At 40.5% G+C, this 27,064-nt stretch overlaps 3 protein-coding genes and 1 pseudogene across 3 annotated transcripts; all 4 read left to right on the forward strand.

Annotated features, from left to right (window-relative positions):
- The first annotated feature begins 1,617 nt into the window (after nt 1–1,617).
- Nucleotides 1,618–3,159, forward strand: LOC104429642 (bidirectional sugar transporter SWEET1). The gene is made up of 6 exons (XM_010042493.3): nt 1,618–1,651; nt 1,767–1,803; nt 1,881–1,976; nt 2,323–2,602; nt 2,716–2,835; nt 2,995–3,159. The coding sequence occupies exons 1-6, from the start codon at nt 1,618–1,620 to the stop codon at nt 3,157–3,159; spliced, it is 732 nt and encodes a 243-aa protein (XP_010040795.2).
- A 2,692-nt stretch (nt 3,160–5,851) lies between these two features.
- LOC120294051 lies at nt 5,852–11,757 on the forward strand (annotated as a pseudogene).
- Nucleotides 11,758–18,424: 6,667 nt separating this feature from the next.
- LOC104431025 (bidirectional sugar transporter SWEET1-like) lies at nt 18,425–20,030 on the forward strand. The gene is made up of 5 exons (XM_039311816.1): nt 18,425–18,690; nt 18,771–18,866; nt 18,995–19,274; nt 19,493–19,612; nt 19,737–20,030. The coding sequence occupies exons 1-5, from the start codon at nt 18,503–18,505 to the stop codon at nt 19,830–19,832; spliced, it is 780 nt and encodes a 259-aa protein (XP_039167750.1). The 5' UTR covers nt 18,425–18,502; the 3' UTR covers nt 19,833–20,030.
- Nucleotides 20,031–24,357: 4,327 nt separating this feature from the next.
- LOC120293237 (bidirectional sugar transporter SWEET1-like) lies at nt 24,358–25,827 on the forward strand. The gene is made up of 6 exons (XM_039312244.1): nt 24,358–24,487; nt 24,606–24,642; nt 24,723–24,818; nt 24,947–25,226; nt 25,442–25,561; nt 25,676–25,827. Exons 1-6 carry the CDS (start codon nt 24,454–24,456, stop codon nt 25,769–25,771), a joined length of 663 nt encoding a protein of 220 aa, XP_039168178.1. The 5' UTR covers nt 24,358–24,453; the 3' UTR covers nt 25,772–25,827.
- Nucleotides 25,828–27,064: the final 1,237 nt, after the last annotated feature.

Raw genomic sequence — 27,064 nt, forward strand, 5'->3', positions numbered from 1 at the left:
TTCGGGATCACCTATCTCCAACACCATTCCTACTCTAAAGAAACTAGTATGTACAAAAGTCAAGCTATGCTATGGATCAGTGACCTCGCCTATCGACATGTCATGGTCACCATTAAAACCCCTCTACGGTTCAATCAACTCGCTGTCAATATTCAAGTACAAGGGACAAATTGATGGGAATTTGACAAGTACCAAGGGACCTTGCCAGATTTGGTGAGGAGAGGAGGAGCCTCACTCAAGGTAAGAGAGGCTCAGCTCACCAAAATTTGGTGAGTTCGACCGTCATTGACCTTGAGCGATCTCGTCCCTCACTTGTGGCTCGTCGACAGCCATTTTCGTGGTTGATAATCAACTGAAGAAGAAGAAAAGGAAAAAAAAAAAATCTATATATTTTGATAATTTTCCTTAAGAAAACTAAATTAGATTTTCTACACCAAACGGCAAAAAAAAAAAAAATTCAATTCATTTTTAAGTTTCAACTAAATATCATAAAATATTGTCATTTTCATAAAAAAATGACTTTCTGGAAAACATTTTCTAGAAATATCAATTTTTTTGCGAAACAATCGAGCCTTAGTTTAATACCTAAAGGATCCAAATCCGATTGGCAAAAAAATGAATGTATGAAACTAATCATTTTCTGAAGTAGTAAACCCACTAAAGTGTATCTACTTTTCCACAGCAGACTATTAGAACAATTAAATGTTAAGCCACACATTCACCTAATATTTTAAATTTTTAAAATAGTTGGCAATAATCCTGCAAAATCTCATATGATATTAGAACTGGAGTCCTGAGTTTAAATATTTCCAAACCCTATTTACCTCCCCAATTATAACGTCCACGCTTTTTCTTTTTCTTTTTGGTGCTGGAGGAACCGCTTTGGCCAACAGCCGCCACGTAAATCACCAGGTGACGCTAGCGGGGAAATCACCACCCCGACGCCACGCGTCAATCACCTAATAGCCCGCCAGCCTCCTTGCAACTTGCGTCGCAAGGGTTTCAAACTCCTGACCTTCCCTCAAAGGACTGAAGCCTACCCAGCGGAGCCACCACGGCCAGTGGTTATAACGTCCACGCTTTGTGCTGGGCAAAAATACCGGATTTAGTGTGAAGGGGAGTGTTAGAACAATTAAAAATTAAATCATACATTCATCTAACAGTTTAAGCTTTTAGAACAGTGGTCTCACACTTGCTTAAAGCTTTATGAATTCTTGCTTCACCATCTCCACATAGAAACTTACCAAAATTTCCATTGGAAAAGTTAAGAGGATGCTCCACTAGGGTTTGTCTGCTCTTATTGCAATTGGTTTCTCCGAAAAATATTGCTAGAATTTTTGAAGGCCCGATCATCAAGTGATGCAGAAAAATTCAGTTGAGTGTATGAATATGAACCGCTTATTTAAAAATCCAGCCACTATTTGATATCCCTTCATGATCCTTTTTTAAAAGGGGCTTTGGTTCACCCAGCATTATTCTTCCCGATATAAACGAGTAGCCCAATTTGTTCTTGTCATGCTCATTAACCTTACCAAGTTTTTTAAGACTTGAAAGCTGTCGGTCCTTGTCCACTTACCTTATTTCACTTGGTTCCGATCAAAGCCATATAAAGGAAACATGAGAGTCCTGCGTTTCTTGATCGGTGTTCTTGGTACCTTTTTATGTCTCAATCTCAGTTGTACATTTCTTCTTTCTTTTCGATTATCCTTCCGTCCTCACATGTTCTTAGCTTTAACCCTACGCAATTTGCCTCGTTCCATATGTAGGAAATGCGGCGGGTCTGTTCCTCTTTTTGGCACCTGTGTAAGTCTTATGGCGTGTCGCTTGCTTTCTTATCATTGTCTATGGCCAGAAACTTAAAGGAAACATAATTCCTGCAGGATTACCTTCAAGAGGATCATAAGAAGCCGGTCAACTGAGCAGTTTTCGGGCATCCCCTACGTGATGGCCCTTCTTAATTGCTTGGTCTTCACTTGGTATTCTCTTCTAATGATGTAAATTCTACAAGTGCTGCTAAACAAATGACACGAATGCAACTAAAGTATGATAACCGGTTGTGAGCTAGCTAGTCCACTAGCACCAATCAACACTAATCAGTTTTCTATCATATCACATATACCAATCTTCTGTCATCCCTTTTATCCAAAATTTGTTAAGTTATGTTGTTCGTCGTGATTTCGAACTTTTAACACTTGGTTGATTTTCTAGTCAATCTGAATCCAAATGTTTTCTTCATTATTCTCCGTTCCCTTGCTTCTTCCAATCAACCTTACACAAATAGTCTATGTTTGTTTACTTATGCATAACCGACTTGCTTAACAGGTATGGCCTCCCATTTGTGTCACGAAACAATCTTCTCGTATCAACCGTTAGCGGCATTGGCGGTGTGATTGAATTCACATACATAGTGATCTTCCTCATATATGCACCGAAAAAGGAGAGGACGAAAATCATTGGACTCTTTTCTCTTATTATGACTGTGTTCCTAGTCATCGCCTCCGTCTCCCTCCTTGCGTTGCATGGAAACACCAGAAAATTGTTCTGCGGCATTGCTGCGGCCCTTTTCTCCACTACCATGTATGCTTCGCCTCTCTCAGTCATGGTAAGATCACTACTCCATCATGATGAACCCGAGAGCAAGACCTCATATTCGAATTAAGATAGCATGTGATCATTCACAATTGGGTTTCCAACGTTTTCCACGGATACATGCAGAGGATGGTGATCAAAACAAAAAGTGTGGAGTACATGCCATTTTTCTTGTCGCTGTTTGCATTCCTATCTGGTGTGTCGTGGCTCACCTTTGGCCTTCTTAGTGGCGACCCATTCATCATCGTACGCTACAACCCTTATATTGTTGCTTATTATCTATGGATATTACTCTGGCATCACAAGTTCTTTACATCGTAATTGAAGTTAGAATCGTGTCGATAAGTGTAACATCGTTCCTTAGTTTACTTGAAGTTGAAGAAATTGGTGTTAATGTTGCCGTAGGTGCCTAACGGATTCGGAACTGGACTTGGGATTGCCCAGCTGATCTTATATGCAATCTACTGCAAGAGCAAGAGTCACACCGAGAATACCATTAAGGATGACTTCACCGAGATGGATCTTGGAAAGATTGATCAAGCGAAGAAGCCAGATTCGAGCCATCTTTGATTTCTTTCGAGAAAAGATTACCCGTTCTCTTGAATGTACTGTCAACTTATTGCAGTTCACTTAGATCTCTTGAAAGATATAAAACATAGTTCCTATGTATAAGTGATGTGACACTTTTTACGTGATAGCTGATATTAACTCCTACTTAATGAAATCGTGGTTTTTCCTAATTTCTTTTATTTTTCCCTTCAATTATTTCGACCGGCTCACTTGAAGCCGACGGTAGAAGTGTTTGTGCAGAAGGGATGATGCAACCGAGTTCATTCAAGCGGCATGAAGAGTCTGTCCTTATTTCATCAACTGTAAAACAATTTAACTATTCAACTAAACAAAGATTTTACATTGATTTAATAAGTAAATTAATCTGTTTTATAGAGTGGTGAGTATTTAGATAGTTTATATTCAGAACTTAAATATGAAAGTTCACGTGGTGGAGATGTTGAATAACTACTAATACATGCTTTCTCATGACGAGGAAGGTCTTATTATATCATAAATGAGGTCAATCGTCAGTCGAAACTGGGATTAGTGGTCTAAGCATTGAGAACGATAGTACTTAGGAATTATATGTTCAATCATTAGATTAAGCCTCAATCATTGGATTAAGCCCGCTGCATCATAGTCTTTCATTTCCTAGATCCTATGCATTGGCCATTCACTGCCAGATTACATGCAGCCAAACGTAATGGAGGCACCTGATTTGCTAAGGTTATCTTCTATTTTAATCACTCAAACAACACACACTATTTAGTCAACCGACATTGCTTTTCGTGTCTGTGTTTATGGCTGGAGTCACCACTAGGGAAAAGAATTTTGGTGGAGGTGGTGATGAGAATCAAATTGTGCAACCCAAATTAGTATTATCTAACGTTAAAGTGAGTGGCTCCATTATTTAAAGAAAAAAATATCGTGTGTGGAATCTATACTCTCCATGTCATCGTCGTGCAAACGTTTCTTCGATTTGGATCCATTGCATATGAATAGGAAAAACTCTGGTGAACATCAATTTAATCATAAAATAAAATTAGGAACTCGAGATGCTTTCCACTCGATTGATGGGACAATATCTACTGTGTAACCGAAAGGGGCCATGATCCCTTCGATTTGACCAATAAATTAGGATCCTGCAAACTCTTAATCACCATTCGAAACTTGGGATTACATGTCATCATTTCAAAAAGTTTGAATTAATTCAAATACTTAAGACCATTTAAACTAGGGCAGGAAAAAGGTGTGCCACTAACATTATTTGCTTCAACACTAACCCCACTCCACATTAACAATCATATGGAACGTTTCAAGTGAGATCAATGTCACCTTCAAATCTACTTTTAGCAATTATGGCTAACTTTTCAATTACTGATACATTTACTTCGGACATGAGTTCTTGCTTCCCCACTTACATTAAGCTCCAATTCAAGTTTATCGGCCTAACCTAAACCCGAAACTCTAAAAACCATGTTATCTTAAGATAATTGTCCATTGGGCTTTGGCTTCCCCAAAGTCCTATGCTAATAAATACTTTAATTATAATATTGAAACAAGGCATCATGTCATGTATTTACGCGAGAGAGAGAGAGAGAGAGAGAGAGAGCGCGCCGCCGGGGGGGGAATGGTGTCTAAGAGTCATTTTTCTTTTTCATTTTATTATTCTAGGATTTTTTTTTTTGTGCTGGGCACCCATTCTGCCCACGATAATCACGCTTGAGGAGTGCAAGTATAAAAGGAATCCTATCCCCTGCAAAAGGACGAGATGAAAGGATCCTCTCATACATGGTGGATCTGCACTCACTCGTCTGCGGAGAAAATTTTTCAAAGAGTGTTAACCTCGTTATATGCTGGACAATTCAATTCTAAATCTTTCAATTATATTAATTTGATTTTAAGTCTTCTAATAACTTGTCAACTTAGTCATAAACCTTTCAAATGTGCTAATTTAGTTTCAATATATAAACTAAGATAAAGGTACCAAAAAAGTCTTTAAAATGTCAATGCTAACGCCGTTCGTGCCACGTAGGATGGCTATCACCCGTGTCAGTGATTTTCAACCAAAATTAACTGGATAAACTAAATTGGCACAAATGCACAAAGTTTATGACTAAATTGATCAAATTAAAATGTTTATGACTAAATTAGTTTCTTACAAAATTGGTCGGATAGACTCAATTGGCACAGATATAAAATATTTATAACTAAATTGATTCGATTAAAAAATTTAAGACTAAATTGGTATTAATACAATAAGTTTAAAATTTTGTTTGGGATATTGTTCATTATGAACGAACCAGAGCGAATCTATTGTATTCAGTTCATTATCTGACTTTACCGAGAAGTAAGATTTGCTGTTGTCACTTCGTCTCATTTTCTTTCTTCTCACTTACTCTCTGATCTGGGAAAAGCCATGGACGTTCTCTGTTTCTTGAAAGGTGCCGCGACCCTCTCAACACGACTGGGTTGGGAAAGTGGCAGGTTTAAATGTAATGTCGAATTGTGGATCCATGGTCCTCAATCGGTGCGGAGAACTCCCAAATCCTTACCTCCGCGATGTTGGAATTTTTATTTTGGTTCACTTATCCGTATGTAAATATAACAAGGCCATGGACGTTCTCTGTTTCATGTGCGGTCCTCTTGGTGCCGCGTTTTACATTCTGATTTCTGCATTTCCTCTTGTCATTCGAGCCTGACCTCTGTCATGGCTCCGCTTGTTCTCGGCCTTAATGCTGTACGCTTTCCCTGTTTCCAATATAGGAAATGCAGTCGGTCTGCTCCTTATCTTGGCGCCTATGTAAGTCGCAGAGTATCGACTTGCTAAGTCATTATCTTGTCATCTTTAGCTAAAGCTTGTGAAGCTGCATAACTATTCTAGGATCATGTTCAAGAGGATCATAACAAGCTGGTCGACTGAGCAGGTCTCTGGTGTCTCCTATGTGATAACTCTTCTTAATTGCCTCTTCTACACGTGGTAAGTCCTGCAAGATTCGCAACGATAAGCACTATGTTACTGGGGCACTAATCAGCTTATTTTCTATCTAATTAACCAAACTCGTGAATATCTCTCTTTATTTATACATGGCTAAACAATTTCGCAGGTATGAATTTCCATTCTTGTCATCAGACAGCCTTTTGATATCGATCATTAGCAGCATAGGAGTAGTGATTGAGTTCGTGCATGTTCCGATCTTCATCACATATGCATCGAAGAAGGAGAGCGCAAAGATCATGAGACTCCTGGTCTTGCTCTGATTCTTTTCATAACATTTGCCTTTGTCTCCCTCTTCATCCTTCATGGGAAGACCTGTAAACTCGCGTAGCATCACGCTCGACATTTCCTCCACTATCATGTATGCTTCACCTCTATCAGCACTCCAAGCCAATCCAACGGTATCAGGATATGATCCTAGATCCTCTACTCTTAACAATAGAAACAATGTTGGTTAAAATAATCATATTGAGAGCACGAATTTGACAAACCAATGGTTACTAGATTGGTCAAATGCCAAATATGGGAAATTTGAGGTTTGCGGTTGTTTTATCGTCAGTTAATACAAATATTCCAGTTAGGCCTAATTTGCCAATTAATATTAACATAGATAATTTGGTAAGACTAGTATCACCGCCAAGGGGGCAAGATGGCCAACCAAATCCTCAATTAGACCCAACATAATTTGCCAAAAAGTTCGACAAGAATAGGGTTTGAATAAGGAAAACCTTATTTTAAATGGATTAATAATCAGCCTTTTTCTAGAAATTTTAAAATTCCTATTTTGTCGTCTTCATTGGCCAACATAAACAATCAACCATTGAACATATCAATCCATTTATAGCTTAATGTAGAGAAGTAGGAACAAATAAATATTTTAGACTTAGGTTGTATCATTTATCTTTTTCAAAAATTGCTTTAAGTTAGATCAGTAATTTACCATCTAATTCAGTGTGTAATTGGGCGAACATGGAAAGACAATTTCATTCTTAATTTTATAAAACCATATATGAGGTATCAATTGTTGATTTGGTCACACTTTAATAATATAATAATGAGTTAGTCAATCAGTGTATTGCTTGATTTAAGAAGGCTAAAAATAAATGTCTCACCACATTCTTAGAAAAAAAAAAAAAGAATTCTCAAATTTGGCCTAAAATTTGACTTAAGAGAAATGCTTGAAGATTAAGACGTTGCCAATTTATTTCAATAGGCAATGAAAGTGTTTATGTATGAGAAATTACCTAGAGAGAGAGAGCGTGTGTGTGGCACATGAAGACTTTATACAAAACGTGATTTTAGTATAAAAAAAAAAGAGTTAGGGATGAATCTGGCCAAAATGAAAATACTACATTAGCCATGGCAAAAATGGTGTTTGACAAGCCTTATGTTTGTTGATAATTAAAGCCTGCCAAATTTTTAGAAAGAATAGCAGACAGGTTAGAGACACTGAAGTTTACTCGTTTGAAATTACTAAATCGGACTAAAACTTTGACTTACTTTTGAAAGATGGGCCAAATTAAATTTATTGAAGGTCAAGTAATTCCATGTACTACTAAACAAAAAAAAATTGCAAGTGACGCCGTTCATGGAGCCATCGTACGGCTAATTGTTTTGGTTTCAAGAAGACAAATCACGAGACAATTCGATAAGTAAAAATCAAATTTACTGATGAAAAAGAAAAGCAAAAATGCAAGTCAATCCTCATATGTTCCCTCGCATATTCGACAAGTAAAATCAAAATCTATTATGCTTGTCTTAATTAAGACTTAAGCTTGTCAATTTGGCTAATTTAATCTTAAACCGTTTAGTAATTTGTCAATTTAGTCCATCTTACCAGCGTTGGCTAGAAATTGATGATGTGGACATTTGTCATCCTATAATTGCACAAACATTGCTAACGTGAAAATTCTTAAAAGTTTTTTTTTTCAATTGTTTTTTGTTAAATGCTAGGCCCTCACCCAAATCTGACGAGGGTAGCGAGCCTTCGCAGACCATTGGGCAAGGGCTACAAGTCCTCACCATCTGCGACAAGGGTCGTAGCCCTCATTCGACTGCGAGTGAGGGTTGTGAGCCATTGCCTAGTGGTTGGTGAGGATGTAGCACGCAAGGACTTGTACTCCTCACCTAGTGGTTAGCAAGGGCTTAGCATCTAAGCAAGGGTCATAAGCCCTCACCCACCATGTATGAGGGCAACAATGAGCGAGGGCCACAAGCCCTCACCTAGTGGCCAACGAGGGCTATGATCCTCACTCAATGGTCCATGGGGTCTACGAACCTTGGCCAAAGTGGCTTCTTGCTAACCCTAAACAATAAAAGATAATAATAATTAATAATTAATAAAAAAATTTAAAAATTTCATGTCAGCAACAATAATGTAATATAGGATGTCGGGCATTTATGTCATTAATTTCGAGTAAAAATTGGTTGGATAGATCGAATTAATAAATTATAATGAAAAATTAGCACTTAATTGATCAAATTAAAAGATTTATGATTAAATTGGTATAAGTGTAACAAATTCATAACTTTGTTGATAATTTTTTCTGCTAAGCTGTCTTCTGTTGAAGTCACTTAAACAGCTCACGTTAGTCAACCGACATTTCTTTTGATGTCTCCGTTTCTGGAGTCACCTTTGAGGAATAAAATTTGGATGGAGGAGTTGGTGAGAATCAACACGTTGGGCAACCCAAATTTGTCGAATCCTACGTTAAAGATATTGGCTCTATTTTTTTTTTTAATAGTCGGTTTTTTTTTTTTTTTTTTGGTTCGTTAGTGCTCTATTATTCAAAGAAAAAGATTTGATGTGGAATCCATGCACCCTATATTATCATCGCATAAACGTTTCTTTCATTTAGATCCGACTCGTACTATAAGGAAAATGTCGAATTAATTTAATCGCGAAATAAAATTGTGAGTCTGTCACTCTTTCCACTCCATTGATGGGACGATATCCAATCAAAAGGGACAAAGAATCTTCCTATTCGACGATGGATCCTGTGAATTCTTAGTCACTCTTAGAAACTAGGGTGAGGTGTCACTAATTCAAAAAGTTCAAAATAATTCAAATATTTAAAATGCATTTGATAATCATTCTGTTTCGGAAACAATTTCAACTCAATAAATAATTTGAAAAAAAACAGAATATGAATTCATTTAATATGGCCCTCAATTTTTTATGACATAGAATTTCTTTTAATTTTTAATGATTTATGAGATTTTTCATTTTCTTTTCTTTTTTTTTTTTTCCTTCTCTTCTTCTTCCTCCTCTAGTCGATCGCCAAAGCTTGACGATAGTTGAAAACCGACCAAACGAGAGTTAATGACCTCACCGACCCCCAACAAAGTCAAGCCTTGCCTAGCCAAGGTGAGGCTAACCCTTCCTTAACCGGCGAGTGAGGCTCAACCTCACCATATTTGAGCGAGATTGAGCCCTACCTAGCCAAAGCAAGGCCAACCTTCCCTAGCCACACCAAGTCAGCCTCGCCATGGGCCAATGAGGCTCTAGTGAGGTCACCGAATTTTGTCTCGGTCGATCACCGACCATCATCGAGTTTGGCGACTAGTTAGAGAAGGAAAAGGAAGAAAAGAAAAGAGGAAAAAATGTTGATTTTAAAATTGTTCTCGAGAACAAAAATACAACTTTTTCCCAATTTCTTGATTTTACTCCAAATTTGTTATCCGAAATAGAAAAATTAGCTAACGTTACAAAATAGATTAGTTCTTTTTTTGTTCCGATGAACAAAAGAACAAAAATAATCAAGAAATTTTTTTTTTTTGTCGGTTTTACTCTATTCCTACTCTAATACTCACTCTCAAACTTTTGCATTATCTCTTTGCAGGGCGTGAGAGTCAAAACCCAACCCTGAAACTTAATCTTCTCCACCCCAACGCCCCGAGAAGGTGGGGATTCGAACCCTCCACCTCCCCCTTCCATGTTGAAAGAGCGGCCACTTGGGCAAATCCTAGTGGTTAAAATAATCAAGAATTGGCCGGTTATCAAATAAACCCTTAAAGACCATTCAAACTCGATAAAAAAAAAAAAAAGACGTTGCGCTAAGATTATTTGCTTCAATAGTAACCCCACTCCCCATTGGTAGATTAAAAATATGACCAAAAACTATATATATGCGGAACGTTCCACTGAGAATGTGTGATCGATGTCACCTTCTAATCTAACTTATGGCAATTATGGCTAACTTTTCAATAACTGAGATGTTTGCTTCTGACAGGAATTCTTGCTTCACCTCTTCCATTAAATATTCTAAGCTCCAATTCAAGTTAGCAGAATAAGTTTTGGAAAAGAAGAGAAAGTTCCACTAATCTTTGTCTGTTCTCGTCACATTAGAGTTTGGTTTCCCTGTATATGAACGAACCTCAGTTATTGACATTGCCAAATTAGTAAGGCCTTCAACTTCAGAGCAGATTTGCTGTTGCCACTTCACCTTATTTACTTCCTTCTCACTTGCTTTTCACCTGGGAAAAGCCATGGACATTCCCGTTTCTGCGGCATTCTCGGTACTGCGTTTTACGTTCCAATTTCTGCATTTCCTCGTCTTTCGAGCCCGTCCTCTTTCGTTGCTTCACTTGTTCTCGGCTTCGATGTCAGGCACTTTCCCAGTTTCCAATATAGGAAATGTAGTCGGTCTGCTCCTTTTCTTGGCACCTATATAAGTCGCATTGTATCTGTTTGCTAAGTTATTATCCAGCCTTCTTCGCTAAAATTTGTGAAGTTGCATTACTATTCTAGGACCAAGTTCAAGAGGATCATAAGGAACCAGTCAACCGAGCAGTTCTCAGGCGTCCCTTACGTGGTAACTCTTCTTAGTTGCAGCCTCTGCACTTGGTGAGTTCTACAAGATCAGTAACAATTAGCACAATATTACTAAGGCACTAATCGGCTTGATTTTCTATCTAATAAACCACACTCGTGGGTATCTCTCTTTACTTATACATGGCTAAATGATTTCGCAGGTATGGACTACCGTTCGTGTCATCGGACAACCTTCTGCTGTTGATCATTAGCGCCATGGGAGTTGTGATTGAGCTCACGTATGTTTTGATCTTCATCGCATACGCACCAAAGAAGGAGAGGGCAAAGATCATGGGATTCTCTGGTCTTGCTCTGATTTTTTTTTCTTAACATTTGCCTTTGCCTCCCTCTTCGCCCTGCACAGCAAGAACCGGAAACTCCTCTGCAGCATCACACTTGACATTTTCTCCACCATTATGTGTGCTTCACCTCTATCAGTCATGGTAAGAACTACTTTATTGTTAGATTTAAAATACATTTCACGCTATATTCTATCAGTTTAAGCTTTTGGAGTAAACAATTATGCAATCAACTTAGTTCTAGAATGCATCTCACATCTTAAAATATTTCGTCATCAAAAGGATATGTGGGCTAGTAACAAAAGTTCAATTTGTATTAGAATTACAAACTTGGTTTCATCTGTTCCATCTGGTTCATACAGATGATGGTGATCAAGACGGAGAGCGTCAAGTTCATGCCTTTTTTGGTATTGTTGTCCACCTTCTTATGCGGCATCTTTTGGCTCTTATATGGCCTTCTTAGCCGCGATCCCTTTTTCATCATAAGCAATCATCTTATATCATAATTTGGTGTCTGCGTAGAGTGAATATTCAAACTATATAAGCTAATAACTTGGTTTATTTGAACTTGATAGTTTAGGAAAATCTACGTAATGGTGTTGCAGGTGCCTAATGAATTGGGGACTGGACTAGGGATTGCCCAACTGATCTTGTATGCAATGTAACGCAAGAACCATCGTCATCCAAAGAACGAGATTAGGGATGAATTCGGCGAGATGGATCTTGAAAAGACAGACTAAAATGAAGAAACGGAGTTGCCACGCTCAAGCTTCACCGCTTCTAGCAAAAACTGACCAGCTTTCTTGAATGTATTATCATTCAAAATTAAGTGGTGACGGACTTAAGTGATGAGGTTATCGCCTCAATGAGATTTGACAAAGATCATCTTTCCTTTTCATTCCTCTTCTATTTTTCGGGTTTTGACTTTCATGCTACTGAGTTCGCCTTCCTTACTCTCTCTACTATGATAGATCCCCCTTCAGTACTATATCGGCGGTGAGACCCCTCAAAATGGTCAATACGCTACATGGGGGAGAATTACCAAAAAAATCCTAAACCTATTGCAATTGTGCCAATTCAGTCCTAAACTTTTTTTGGCCAATTTAGTCCTAAACCTTTACAATTGTGCCAATTCAGTCCCATCCGCCGGCCGGGCCGTGTCGTGGACTGGCCCGGCCGAACGATTTTTTAATTTTTTTTCGATTTTTAAATTTTTTTAAATTTTTTTCTTTTTTTTTTTTCTTCCTATCTTCTTCTTCCTCTAGCCGGGCGCGCTGGCCGGCCGAGAGGCGAGGGCCGGGCGAGGTCAGCTCGCCGGCCACCGGCGAGGCTCGCCCGCCGGCCACCGGCGAAGGCGAGCCTCGCCCAGCGACGGCGAGGCCGCCGTCGCCCAGCTAAGGCGAGGCTCGGTCTCGCCACCATGGCGAGGTCGAGCCTCGCCAGATCCGGCGACGGCGGCCGCTGCCGCCGGGCGAGGCTCGCCGCTGGCCGGCGGGGGCGAGCCTCGCCCCGACGGCGGCCTCGCGCCACCGGCGAGGCCGCCGTCGCGATCCGGCGAGGCTCGACCTCGCTTGGCCGGGCGACGGCGGCCTTTGCCGCCGCTGGGCGAGGCTCGCCCCGACCACCGGCGAAGGCGAGCTCGCCTGGGCCGACGGCGAGGCCGTTGTCGCCAGATCTCGGCGAGGCCGCCATCGCCGAGATCCGCGAGGCTCGACTCGCCATGGCCGGGCGAGGCCAAGCTCGCTTGGCCGAGCGATGGCGGCTCGCTGTCGGCTGGGCGAGGCTCGCCGCGCCGGTGCGGGGGGCGAGCCTCACAGTGGCCGGCGAGGCCGACCTCGCCGGCCCTCGCCGTCGGCCGCGCCGCCAGCCGAGGAAGAAGAAGATAGGAAGAAAAAAAAAAAAGAAGAAAAAAATTCAAAAAAAAAAAATTAAAAATCGAAAAAATAAAAAAAATTATTAAAAAATCGTTCGCGCGGCCGGCCCGGCGTCCACGCAAGACCGGCCGGCCAATTTTGGCAGATGGACCGAATTGGCACAATTGTAAAAGGTTTAGGACTAAGTTGGCCAAAAAAAAAGTTTATGACCGAATTGGCACAATTGCAATAGGTTTAGGACTTTTTTTGGTAATTCTCCCCGCTACATGGTTATTCAAAAATGCTCCTTTTCAAAATTGGCGCATGTGGGATCAGGTCGTTTCACTTTCTCCCTCCTTAAACCCTCAAACCCCACAACTGTCATTGCTAATTGACTCACAATCCCCACCAGCAAGCCACTACCATCACCTCATTGGCGCATGTGGGATCAGGTCGTTACACTCTCTCCCTCCTTAAACCCTCATACCCCACAACCTGTCATTGCTAATTGACTCACAATCCCCACCAGCAAGCCACTACCATCACCTCTCTCTCTCTCTCTCTCTCTCTCTCTCTCTCTCTCTCTCTCTCTCTCTCAATAGTGGTGATGAGCTACTATTGAAATGGATGCATGAGTTGTTTTCGAAAGCTCTCACGTCAAAGAAGGTGTTATGTGAAACAATTAATATATTATAATTGATTCATAACTTATTATGTAAGCTTTTGAGTAAATGTGGGTCTAATGAATATGTTCATAGGCTTGGACTTAAGCTTCCCTTTGGTGATCTCCCCATGTGAAGGGTATTAAACTTCTATTGCATGCTACCAAATAAATGATACTAGAAATCGATAGAAATTTGGTAGGACTCTAATCTTTTTCATGTTTGGTAAATATCTCAAGTAAGTAATGTGGGGACCAATGTGGCAGTAATGTGGGGACCAATGTGGCTTCCGAGCAATCCTAATGGTTCGGTCCAGCGAAAGAAACTTGGTGAGCATGTGGTGTAGTAACACGGTCTCAATGGCACTCTTCTTTTTCAGACTGGAGAAAGAAATTGGGGATGAAACATTAAGGATTCAAATTGAGATGGAAATGATACCTTAATTAAGAGGAAGTAGTGAGCTCGCATGTAAGAGGGAAATTGTTGAGATACACGTTAGAATTTGGCATTCAAAAACAACAAATAAGAGAATATCAGCGTGAAAGAGAAATCGTGATCAAAATTTATTATAGTTCACCATCAAACTAGAGCTATGTGATATCCTGAAATTTGACTCATATTTCGAAATATATGAAATGATTATTTCATCCATGCACTTAAGGTTATTTTACTATGAATTGATCACTCGCAAGTTAACTAATCTATTGAGTGAGGTCGTAAATGGGTAAACCGTGAAAGACTAGAAAATTCAATTAGGATTGACAGCTCGACCATAAAGATCGACAGGGATTAATACTACGCTATTATAAGTCAATTAACAAACGGATATAATTCAATTTGACGGAAGTACGTAGTCAACTCATGGGTGATTCCACACAATTACGATACTTGCATCGAACAACGATAAACCGATCTACTAATCTTATATTCATGGTATGTAATTGAACCCTCGTGATTATATGACAATCAAGGGTCATTTATGATTCAAAGATGCACAAAAGTGGATAAAAAATTATCGGCCACGAGTCAACCAAGCGAAAACCTCTAAAAGCCGCTCAATAGTTTAAGTTGTACTAAAATCGCATTTGATCGATTTCAACCATAAAATTTAATTCGATTTCAAGTATCGAACTTTCGAGATTTCAAAACTAATCCGTTGGACATTGCTTCATTGCCTGCTAATTTATTGGCAAGCATAAAATTATCGGAAAGGGATTAATGAATCAAGAATTAGACATTAGTAAGAGAAGCCGGGCTAGGTGAAGGCCATTGGGCCCCACGCCCATGTGGACTAGACAAGGAGGCCCAAGTGAACCAAGCCAAGCCCACCAAGCCCAATTCAAGCAAATGGACCCAAGGGTAAAATTGGAAAATTTGAACAAAAATGTGTGAAATTTCCAAAATGCCCTTACATTTATGAACTAAAGGACAAAGGAAATAAAGGAAATGAGGAGATGATTTTAGGGGTTGGATTGCCAATAATGAAAATTTTGAAAAATCTCAAGAAATCTCTCTCTCTCTCTCTCTCTCTCTCTCTCTCTCTCTCTCTCTCTCTCTCTCTCTCTCTCTCTCTCTCTCTCTCTCGTTACCTCCCCCAGCCGAACCATCTCCTTCTTCTTCTCATTCTTCATTCCTCCTCCTCCTCCTCCTCCTCCTCCTCCTTCTTCTTTTCTTCCTTATTTTCTTCCATTTGGCCACCCCTCACATTGTCGTTCATCACCACCACTTGCTTCACCATCCACCACGCTATCGCTATTCCTTGCATGACCACCACGAGCCACCATCCTTGGCGCTACGTGCTCACCGCCGCAAGCCACCACCACCATCCTTATCGGAATTTTAAATGTAATTTCGAGGTTTGTTATTTAAGCATGAACTCTTTTATATCAGACTAATTGACGGCAGATAAAAATTGACTTGAGTGTTAGCATGCTTGTATAGTCACTTAATTGAACCTGTTACCCAACGGGAGTTTGGGGACGATGCTTGATGTTTATCGGATGCCCGGTAGGAGTCCGGATGTCGAGTCACGGTTGAAGCCAAACTGATGTTTCTTTATGGAATGTTGTCTAGACGAGGTTCTAGACGATGCCGTGCCTGATAGGATGGGACGATACCCGGTCATGCCAAAACTGTCAACTCGTGTGTTGTCCGTGGCCCAAGGGGTCGTAACAATCGGAACAATGTGAACGATTGTGATGCATTACACCTGATTATCGGGTAAAACTATGAGGCACAATATTAGACAAGCCAAAAAGGATTTTTTTTATTTATTATCGGGACCCATGTAGATGCTTGGTGCATGAGAGTTATATGTTATGATTATTGATCATGATTATTGCATTGGTGTTGGCATATGTGATGTAATAATATTCAAGGGTGTATGTGCTGTTGAATGTTTAGGCTACCTCCGATATGAATTTGCATCCTAATCGAGACTTAAGCTATTAACTTGCTGAGATTTATATCTCATCTCGTTGTTGTTTATTATTTTTTGGGCCCAAAGTATGGGAACCGTTATGTTCGGTTCAGGGTCTGTGGAGATAAGAAGTAGGCCTCGCGTTAGAGAATTTTAAGTAACCTTAGACCCTGTTGGTTTTTGTGGTGGTTTGTAAATATGCAACTTCCTAGGGTTAACAAACATATAAAACAAAGTAGCATTTTGGAAAAGTCACTATTGTACTGCTTTACTATCCCTATTCTTTGCTAGTTGACTAAGTGTTTATATAAATTGATTATGCATGCGTTTAATTGAAAAATAAAAAGAATGGGTCGACAATATGTCTTGAGACGTCACAAATTAATCAACCGTTGAGGGATATTCGCGTGCTTAAGATTTGAGGCGTGATAGGCTACATCTAACGGAGAATTACGTTGTAATTAGCATATCTCACCTCTCTGTTATGATCATCAATTACAATAAAAAGAGATTATATATAGGCAGCAATAGTTATTCACCGGCTCAATTTCAAACTATCATTAAAAAAATGGCCCAAACTATTAGAGCCCTCTAGCAGCCGAGGCACTACCCTGATTCCCCATTGGGGCGGCCCCTAGCCCCCGTTTGCTCACCGAAGAACGAGACTCCCATGTTTTCTTATCAATGAGAAGTATGAACTATGTCTCAACTATGCTGCATTAGAGAACTTCCATATCGACAAATTAGTGTGATGTAAATGAGTAAATATATTCTGATTGACTCATAACTCATTCGTTTAAGTTTTTATATGAAGTAAGTCTAATAGGATATATTCATGGGCTTGAATTTGGACTCCCCTAGATAATCTCCCCAGTGAAGGTAAGGGATTCTGCTTCGTGCTTCAAACAGCTCCTCAACTAATACTCGCTGCAAAGAAGCCCCATAGCTAAGGTAGAGCTTCCCCTTGGCCTCCACGGCCGTGGAGCCTCCATTGCCGCGGAGATTTCTTCGGTTGTAGTCGCTTAAATAGCACACGTTATTTAGTCAACCGACATTTCTTTTCATGCCTTTGTTTCTGGAGTCACCTTTGACGAATAAATTTTGGATTGGTGGTGGAGGTGAGAATTAACACGTTGGTCAACCCAAATTTGTCGAATCCTACGTTAAAGTCAGTGGCTCCATTATTCAGAGAAAAAGATTTGTTTGTAAAATCCATGCTCCCTATCTTATCATCGCATAAATGTCTCTTTGATTTATATCCAACTCATATCATAAGTGTTATACTTTAGCTGGTAATTGGAACGCACCGTTTTGTCTTGATTCGTTACGATGGAAAGATACTGATGGAGGGGTACGAAGGGAGATGTATAAAAGCCTCCCGAACACAACCGTTGGGTTGGTTGGCAGATCATTCGCTCCAAAACTTCTCTCCCTTTTTTTCATCAAAGAAGAAGGCATTCTATTTTCACTTTTACAAAAAACAACCAGCATTTACGCTGTGGAAATCGGATGCCTTCCTCGTGATCGCATCCAGACCAACGTGGAGTAATTTCGTTCGTGATTCATCCGTAATTCAACGTTCGTTCCGGGGTTAATTATTGTTTACGCATCGGAATCAGGTAAGTTATCTTCCGCCGACTTGAATTCCAACAATAAGAAAAACATCGAATGAATGTCAATTTAATCATGAAATAAAGTTGTGAACTCGATGCGCTCTCCACTGTATCATCAAAAGAGACAAGGATCCTTTCCATTCCACGATGGATACTGTGAATTCTTAGTCGCTCTTAGAAACTGGGGGTGAGGTGTCATCGATTCAAAATGTTTAAATTAATTCAACCACCACTTAAAGACCATTCAAACTCCATCAAGAAAAAGATGTTGCACTACGATTATTTGCTTCAACAGTAACCCCACTCCCCATTAGTGGATTATAAATATTACCAAAACAAATATAGATGCAACGTTCCACTAAGAATGTATGATCGATGTCACCTTCTAATCTAACTTTAAACTATTATGGCTAACTTTTCAATTACTGAAACATCCGCTTCGGACAGGAACTCCTGCTTCACCTCTTCCATTAAAAATACTAAGCTCCAATTCAAGTTTATAAGAATCCATTTTGGAAAAGAAGAGAAAGTTCCACTAATCTTTGTCTGCTCTCGTCATATTAGAGTTGGGTTTCTCTATATATGAACGAACCAGAGCTATTGACATTGCCAAATTAGAAAGGCCCTCAACTTCAGAGCAGATTTGCTGTTGTCACTTCGCCTTGTTTACTTTCTTGTCACTTGCTTTTGACCTGGGGAAAGCCATGGACATTCTCCGTTTCTCGTGCGGCATTCTCGCTACCGCGTTTCACATTCCAATTTCTGCATTATTTTCTGTCTTTCGATTCCGTCCTCTTTCGTCACTTCACTTGTTCTCAGCTTTAATGTCGCACGCTTTCCCTGTTTCCAATATAGGAAATGCAGTCGGTCTGTTCCTTTTCTTGGCGCCTATGTAAGTCACAGTGTATCTGTTTGCTAAGTTACCATCCCGTCTTCTTCACTAAAACTTGTGAAGTTGCATAATTATTCTAGGACCACGTTCAAGAGGATCGTGAGGAGGCGGTCAACGGAGCAGTTCTCAGGCATCCCTTACATAGTAACTCTTCTTAGTTGCAGCCTCTCCACTTGGTGAGTTCTATAAGATTCGTAAAAATTAGCACAATGTTACTAAGGCACTAACCGGCTTGATTTTCTATCTAATTATCTAAACTCGTGGGAATCTCTCTATACTTGGAAATGGCTAAATGATTTCACAGGTATGGACTACCATTCGTATCTCCGGACAACCTTCTGGTATTAATCATTAGTGGCATAGGAGTTGTGATTGAGCTCACGTATGTTTGGATCTTCATCACATACGCACCAAAGAAGGAGAGTCAAAAGATCATGGGACTCTCTGGTCTTGCTCTGATTCTTGTCTTAACATTTGCCTTTGTCTCCCTCTTCGCCCTGCATGGCAAGACCCGGAAACTCTTCTGTGGCATCATGCTCGACATTTTCTCTATCCTTACGTATGCTTCACCTCTATCAGTCATGGTAAGAACTACTGTATTGTTAGATATAAAATATATTTCGCACTATATTCTGACAGTTTAAGCTTTTGGAGTAAAGGATTATGCACTCAATTTAGATCTAGAATGCATCTTACATCTTAGAACATGTCATCATCAAAAGGATATGTGGGCTAGAATCAAAAGTTCAAAGTGTATTTGAATTATACAATTGGTTTCATCTGTTCCAGTTGGTTCATACAGATGTTGGTGATTAAGACGAAGAGCGTGGAGTTCATGCCTTTTTTGTTATCGTTGTCCTCCTTCTTATGCGGCATCTTTTGGCTCGCATATGGCCTTCTTAGTCAGGACCCCTTTCTCATCGTAAGCATTCACCTTATATCGTAATTGAGTGAATGTGTAAAGTGAGTATTCGAACTATGTTAGGTAATGACTTGGTTTATTTGAACTCGATGGTTATAAGAAGATCTTCGTAATGGCGTTGCAGGTGTCCAATGGACTGGGGACTGGACTAGGGATTGCCCAACTGATCTTGTATGCAATGTATGGCAAGAACCAGAGTCAAACAAAAAAACGAGGTTAGGGATGAATTCGGGGAGATGGATCTTGAAAAGACAGGTCAAAATGAAGAAACGGAGTTGCCACGCTTAAGCTTCACCGCTTCTAGCAAAAACTGACCAGCTTTCTTGAATGTATTATCATTCAAAATTAAGTGGTGACGGACTTAAGTGATGAGGTTATTGCCTCAATGAGATTTGACAAGGATCATCTTTCCTTTTCATTCCCTCTTCTATTTTTCGGGTTTTGACTTTTATCCTACAGAGTTCGCCTTCCTTACTCTCCTCAGTACATCAGCTGTGAGACAACTCAAGTGTTGCCTTATTTGTGAAAGGCCTTCACTGGTTCATAAGTCATGTTCACCTCAAAATGGTCACTACATTATATGGTTATTCAAAATGTACCTTTTCAAAATTGGCACATGTGAGAGGTCGTTACACTCTCTCCCTCCTTAAACCCTCAACCCCCACTACTATCATTGATAATTAACTCACAATCCACACCCCCCCCCCCCTTCTCTCAACGATGGCAACGAGTTCCTACTAAGATGGATGTGTGATTTGTTTTAAAAAGTTCTCACATCAGAGAAGGTGTTTTGTGAAACAGTTAATATATCATAGTTAGTTCATAATTCATTGGTTAAGCTTTTGAGCGAATGTGAGTCTAACTGGATATGTTCACGAGCTTGAACTTAGACTTCCCTTTGGTGATCTCTCCATGTGAAAGATATCAAGTTTCTACCACACGCTACCAAATAAATGATACTAGATCAATGGTAATTTGGTAGGACTCTAGTCTTTTCGTGTTTGGTAAATATCTCAAGTAAGTAATCTCAGGACCAACGTGGCTTCCAAGCAATCTTGATAGTTTGGTCCAGTGAAAGAAACTTGGTGGGCATGTGGTGTAGTAACACGGTCTCAATGGCAATCTTCATTTTCAAACTAGAGAAAGAGATCGGGGATGAAGGTGAACATTAGGGATTCAAATTGAGATGGAAAATGATACCTTAATTAAGAAGAAGTAGAGCTCGCAAGTAAGAGGGAAATTATTGAGATGCACGTTAGAATTTGGCACTCAAACACAACAAAATAAAGAGTAAAAACGTGAAAGAGAAATCGAGGTACAATGTTTATCATAGTTCATTTTTAAACTAGGGATACATCCAGCAGATCATTTCGCTACAATTAACACATCTTACCCCTCTATTACAATCCTTAATTACCAAAAAAGAGATTATGTATAAGTAGCAATAGCTATTCATGGGTCCAAATTCAAGATAATCAATCAAATATGGTCTCCAATTATAAGAGCCCTCTAGTGGCCGAGGGAGCTACCCCTAATTCCCCATCGAGGTGGCCCCCGGACCCTTGCCCATTCATTAGAGAGCAGAACTCCCATGTTTTCTTATCAATGGGAAGTATGAATTACATCTCAACAATTAAGTATTTATTACATTAGAAATCCTCCATATTAGCAAATTGATGTGATGTGAATTAGAAAATATATTCTAATTAGCTCATAACTCATTACCTGAAGTTTTTTAATAAAGTAAGTATAACCGGATATGTTTATGGGCTTGGATTTGGAACTCCAAGATAATCTCCCAGTGAAGGTAAGGGACTTCTGCTTCGTTTTCTAAATAGCTCCTCAACTAATACTCGCTACAGAGAAGCTCCATATCTAAGGTAGAGCTCCCCTTGGCCTCCATGGCCATGGAGCCTTCATTGCCACTGAGAATTTCTTCGGTTTTAGTAACTTAAACAGCACACTTTATTTAATCAACCGACATTTCTTTTCATGCCTTTGTTTCTGGAGTCACCTTTCGGGAATAAATTTTGGTGGTAGTGGTGGTGAGAATCAAAACGTTGGGCAACCCAAATTTGTCGAATCCTACTTTAAAGTTAGTGGCTCTATTATTCAGAGAAAAAGATTTGTGTGTGGAATCCATGCTTCCTATATTATCATCGCATAAAAGTTACTTCAATTTAGATCTAGCTCAGACCACAAAGAAAACGTTGAATGAATGTCAATATAATCATGAAATAAAATTGTGAGTTCTACGTGCTCTCCACTTGATTGATGGTACAATATCCACCATATTATCAAAAGGGACGAGGATCCTTTCCGGTTGGCGTTGGATCCCGTGTATTCTTAGGGTGCGTTTGTTTGTGTTTCTGTTTAAAAATTGTTCCATGGAACAGAAATAGAAAAAATGTTTATGTTCCGGGGAACAATTTTTGAACAAAAACGCGTTTGGTAAACTTGTTCCGGAAATAAAAAAATAAATAGAAACACGTTTGGTAAATTTGTATAATTTTTTTTATTTCTTTTATTTTTTCTATTTTTCTTATTTTTCCTTTTTTTCTTTTTTTCTTTTTCCTTTTTCTTTTTTTCTTCTTTTGGCCGGTCGCCGGCCTCGACCATGGCCAAGTGACCGGCCGACGAGGGCCGGCGGCCTCGCCTGTGCACGGCAAGGCCGAGCCTCGCCGGCCGCCGGGCGAGCTCGGCCTCGCCGATCTAGGCGAGATCGAGCTCGCCCGCCGCCGGGCGAGGCCGAGCTCGCCGGCCACCGCCTCACCGGATCTAGGCGAGTCGCCTCGCCGGATCTAGGCGAGATTGAGCTCGCCCAGCCCGGCGCGAGGCCGAGCTCACCCAAGCAGCCGGCGAGGCTCGGCCCGCCGGATCCGGGCGTGTCGGCGTCGCCGGCGGTGGCCGGCGAGGCCGAGCCTCGCCGGGCAAGCTCGGCCTCGTCGGATCCGGGCGAGCTCGAGCTCGCCCAGCCAAGGCGAGGCCGCCGGCCCTCGCGTCGGTCGCCGACCATGGCCGAGGCCGGCGACCGGCGAAAGAAAATAAGAAGAAAAAGAAGAAGAAATAAAAAAAGTGTTTCTAAGTTTTGTTTTAAATAAGAAACACAAAATTTGTGTTTCTTATTTTGTTTCTTTTTGTTCCGGAACAAAAAGAACAAAAAAGAAACAAACGCACCCAAACGCGTTTGTTCCTTTTTGTTCCCCAAAAAAAAAAAACAGAAAAGTGTTTAAAAACAAAAAAAGAAACATAAACAAACAGACCCTTAGGTGCGTTTGCTTGTGTGTCTGTTTAAAAATTGTTCCAGGGAAACGAAATAGAAAAATGTTTTGCTCCTAGGGGAACAATTTTTGAAAAAAAACGCGTTTGGTAAACTTGTTCCGGAAATAAAAAATAAACAGAAACACGTTTGGTAAATTTGTATAATTTTTTTATTTCTTTAATTTTTTCTATTTTTTTTCTTTTTTTTCCTTTTTTTTCTTTTTTCTTTTTCCTTTTTCCTTTTTTCTTCTTTTGGCCGATCGCCGGCCTCGGCCATGGCCGGCGATCGGCCGACGAGGGCCGGTGGCCTCGCCCAGCACGGCGAGGCTCGCCGGGCCCCCGGCGAGGCCGAGCCTCGCCGGCCGCCGGGCGAGGTCGACTCGCCGGATCGGGGGCGAGATCGAGCTCGCCCGGCCGTCGGCGAGGCTTGGCTCGCGGGCCACCCGCCGGATCCGGGGGCGAGTCGGCCTCGCCGACCCGGGGCAAGATCGAGCTCGCCGCCCCGGCGCGAGGTCGGCTCGCCGTGATCGGGCGAGCTCGAGCTCGCCGATCCGGCGAGGCCGACCTCGCCAGCCGGCCGGCGAGGCTCGGCCTCGCCGGATCTAGGCGTGTCGGCGACGCCCGGGCGGTGGCCCGGCGAGGCCGAGCCTCGCCGCCGCCGGGCGAGCCGGGCCCGCCGGGGGCCGGCGAGCCTCGCCGTGGCCGGGAGGCCGTCGGCCCTCGTCGGCCGGGTCGCCGGCCATGGCCGAGGCCGGCGACCGGCGAAAGAAAATAAGAAGAAGAAAATAAGAAGAAAAAGAAGAAGAAATAAAAAAAAAAAAAAAGTGTTTCTAAGTTTTGTTTTAAATAAGAAACACAAAATTTGTGTTTCTTATTTATGTTTCTTTTGTTTCTGGAACAAAAAGAACAAAAGGAAACAGTAAACGCACCCAAACGCGTTTCTGTTCCTTTTTGTTCCTTAAACAAAAAAACAGAAAAAGTGTTTAAAAAAAAAAAAAAAAAAAGAAACATAAACAAACAGACCCTTAGTCACTCAGAAACTCAGAGTGAGATATCATCAATTCAAAATGTTCTAATTAATTCAAACACTTAGACACTATTCAAACTCCATCGAGAAAAAGATGTTGCGCTAAGATTATTTGCTTCAAAAGTAACCCAACTCCCCATTGGTAGATTATAAAAGTGACCAAAACAAATATATATGGAACGTTCCACTAAGAAAGTATGATGAATGTCACCTTCTAATCTAACTTCTAGCAATTATGGCTAACTTTTCAATTACTGAAACATCTGCTTCGGACAGGAACTCTTGCTTCACCTCTTCATTAGATATTCTAAGTTCCAATTCGAGTTCACCAGAATCCATTTTGGAAAAGAAGAGAAAGTTCCACTAATCTTTGTCTGCTCTCGTCATTTTAGAGTTGGGTCTCTCTATATATAAACGAACCAGAGCAAGTCTGGTGTATTTAGTTCATTATGGCATTGCCAAATTAGTAAGGCCTTCAACCTCAGAGCAGATTTGCTGTTGCCACTTCGCCCTATTTACTTTCTTCTAACTTGTTTTTGACCTGGGAAAAGCCATGGACATTCTCCGTTTCTTGTGCGGCATTCTTGGTACTGCGTTTTACATTCTAACTTCTGCATTTCTTCTTGTCATTCGGGCCCTGTCCTCTTTCATTGCTTCACTTGTTCTCGGCTTTAATGACGTGTGCTTTCCCTGTTTCCAATATAGGTAATGTAGTCAGTCTGCTCCTTTTCTTGGCACCTATGTAAGTTACATTGTATCTGTTTGCTAAGTTATCATCCTGTCTTCTTCGGTAAAACTTGTGAAGTTGCATTCCTATTCTAGGACCACGTTCAGGAGGATCATAAGGAACCAGTCAACAGAGCAGTTCTCAGGCGTCCCTTACGTGGTAACTCTTCTTAGCTGCAGCCTCTACACCTGGTAAGTTCTACAAGATTCGTAACAATTATCACAATGTTACCAAGGCATTAATTGGCTTGATTTTCTATCTAATAAACCAAACTCGTGTGTATCTCTCTATACTTATAAATGGCCAAATGATTTCGCAGGTATGGACTACCGTTCATGTCACCGGACAACCTTCTGCTTTTGATCATTAGCGTCATAGGTGTTGTGATTGAGCTCACGTACGTTTGGATCTTCATCACGTACGCACCAAAGAAGGAGAGGGCGAAGATCATGGTACTCTCTGGTCTTGCTCTGATTCTTATCTTAACATTTGCCCTTGTCTCCCTCTTCGCCCTGCACAGCAAGACCCGGAAACTCTTCTGCGGCATCATGCTTGACATTTTCTCTACTATTACGTATGCTTCACCTCTATCGATCATGGTAAGAACTACTATATTCTTAGATAAAAATTATTTCGCCCTATATTTTAACATTTTAAACTTTTGTAGTAAACGATTACACACTCAATTTAGATCTAGAATGCATCTTAAATCTTAAACATATCGTCATCAAAAGGACATGTTGGCAAGAATTAGAAGTTCAAAGTGTGTTTGAATTACGTGCTCGGTTTCATCTGTTCCATTTGGTTCACACAGATGTTGGTGATCAAGACGAAGAGTGCAGAATTCATGCCTTTTTTGTTATCGCTGCTCTTTTTCTTATGCGGCATCTTTTGGCTCGCATATGGCCTTCTTAATCGGGACCCCTTTCTCATCGTAAGCAATCATCTTATATCATTATCCAGTGTCTGGGTAGAGTGAATATTTAAACTATGTTAGCTAAACAACTTGGTTTATTTGAACTTGATAGTTTACGTAATGGTGTTGCAGGTGCCTAATGGATTGGGGACTGGACTTGGGATTGCGCAATTGATCTTGTATGCTAAGTACCGCAAGAACCAGAGTCATACAAAAAAACGAGGTTAGGGATGAATTCGGGGAGATGGATGTTGAAAAGACAGATCAAAATGAAGGAACCGAGTTGCCCCGCTGAAGCTTCGCCGCTTCTAGCAAAAAATTGACCAGCTTTCTTGAATGTATTATCGTTCAAAAATTAAGTGGCTAGGGACTTACATGATGAGGTTATCACCTTCCTTTCTCTACTGTGATAGATGCTGCCTTCAGTACTACATCAGCTGTGAGACAACTCGAGTATGGCAATATTTGTGAAAGGCCTTTATTGATTCATAAGTCAGCGTTCACCTCAAAATGGTCACGCTTTACATGGTTATTCAAAATGGTCCTTTTCGAAATTAGCACGCGTGGGATCAGGTCGTTACACTCTCTCTTCCTCCTTAAACCCCCTACTGTCATTGTCACTTAACTTGCAATCCCCAGCATCAAGTCTCTCTCTCTCTCTCTCTCTCTCTCTCTCTCTCTCTCTCTCTCTCTCTCCGGTGGTGATGAGTTCCTATTGAGATGGACGTGCAAATTAATTTAGAAAATTATCATATTGAGAAGGCATTGTGTAAAATAGTTAATATATCATAGTTGGTTTATAAATCATTGATTTAAGTTTTTGAGTAAATATGGGTCTAATAGAATTTGTCCACGAGCTTGGACTTTGGCTTTCTCCCCACTTGAAGGATATCAGGCTTCTGCTACTCAATTCCAAATAAATAGTACTAAAGCTGATGGTAAATTGGTAGAAGTCTCATTTGTTTAATGTTTGGTAAATATTACAAGTAATCTTGGGACTAACATGGCTTCCAAGCAATCTTCATGGTTCGGTCTGGCAAAAGAAACTTGGTCGGCATGTTGTGTAGGAACACAGTTTCGATCACAATCTTCATGTTTGGTCTGGAGAAAGAGATTGAACATTGGAGAGTCAAATTGAGATGGAAAATTACACCTCAATGAAAATGAAGCGGATCTAATACTAAGCTCGCATGTGAGAGGGAAATTGTTGAGATACATGTTAGGATTAAGGGCAAAAACATAACAAAATGGAAAGTAAAAGCGAGAAAGAGAAATCAAAATGGAAAGTTTATCTTAGTTTACTCTTATACTGAAGTTATATCCAACAGAGGATTATATTATAATTAACATCTCCTGCCCTCTATTACAACCCTTAATTAAAAAGAAAAAGATTACGTATAGGCGGCTCTAAATATTTATGTGTCAAAAGTCAAACTATCAATAAAATACGGATTCAAATTATAAATGACATCATTATGCTGAGAGATCACCAGCGATAGCATCATGTCTGTTGACCAACAC

Source organism: Eucalyptus grandis, chromosome 5 (genome assembly GCF_016545825.1).
Source record: "Eucalyptus grandis isolate ANBG69807.140 chromosome 5, ASM1654582v1, whole genome shotgun sequence".
In the NCBI taxonomy this organism is placed as follows: Eukaryota; Viridiplantae; Streptophyta; class Magnoliopsida; order Myrtales; family Myrtaceae; genus Eucalyptus; species Eucalyptus grandis.

What these genes read in the sequence shown, in the direction of transcription:
- LOC104429642 (XM_010042493.3), top strand. Translation starts at nt 1,618, where the DNA reads ATGAGAGTCCTGCGTTTCTTGATCGGTGTTCTTG. An exon ending in TTCCTCTTTTTGGCACCTGT is followed by an intron (nt 1,804 to 1,880) that starts GTAAGTCTTATG and finishes TAATTCCTGCAG; the next exon opens with GATTACCTTCAAGAGGATCA. An exon ending in AATTGCTTGGTCTTCACTTG is followed by an intron (nt 1,977 to 2,322) that starts GTATTCTCTTCT and finishes CTTGCTTAACAG; the next exon opens with GTATGGCCTCCCATTTGTGT.
- LOC104431025 (XM_039311816.1), top strand. Translation starts at nt 18,503, where the DNA reads ATGGACATTCTCCGTTTCTCGTGCGGCATTCTCGCTACCGCGTTTCAC. An exon ending in AGTTGCAGCCTCTCCACTTG is followed by an intron (nt 18,867 to 18,994) that starts GTGAGTTCTATA and finishes ATGATTTCACAG; the next exon opens with GTATGGACTACCATTCGTAT. An exon ending in GTCAGGACCCCTTTCTCATC is followed by an intron (nt 19,613 to 19,736) that starts GTAAGCATTCAC and finishes ATGGCGTTGCAG; the next exon opens with GTGTCCAATGGACTGGGGAC.
- LOC120293237 (XM_039312244.1), top strand. Translation starts at nt 24,454, where the DNA reads ATGGACATTCTCCGTTTCTTGTGCGGCATTCTTG. An exon ending in CTCCTTTTCTTGGCACCTAT is followed by an intron (nt 24,643 to 24,722) that starts GTAAGTTACATT and finishes TTCCTATTCTAG; the next exon opens with GACCACGTTCAGGAGGATCA. An exon ending in AGCTGCAGCCTCTACACCTG is followed by an intron (nt 24,819 to 24,946) that starts GTAAGTTCTACA and finishes ATGATTTCGCAG; the next exon opens with GTATGGACTACCGTTCATGT.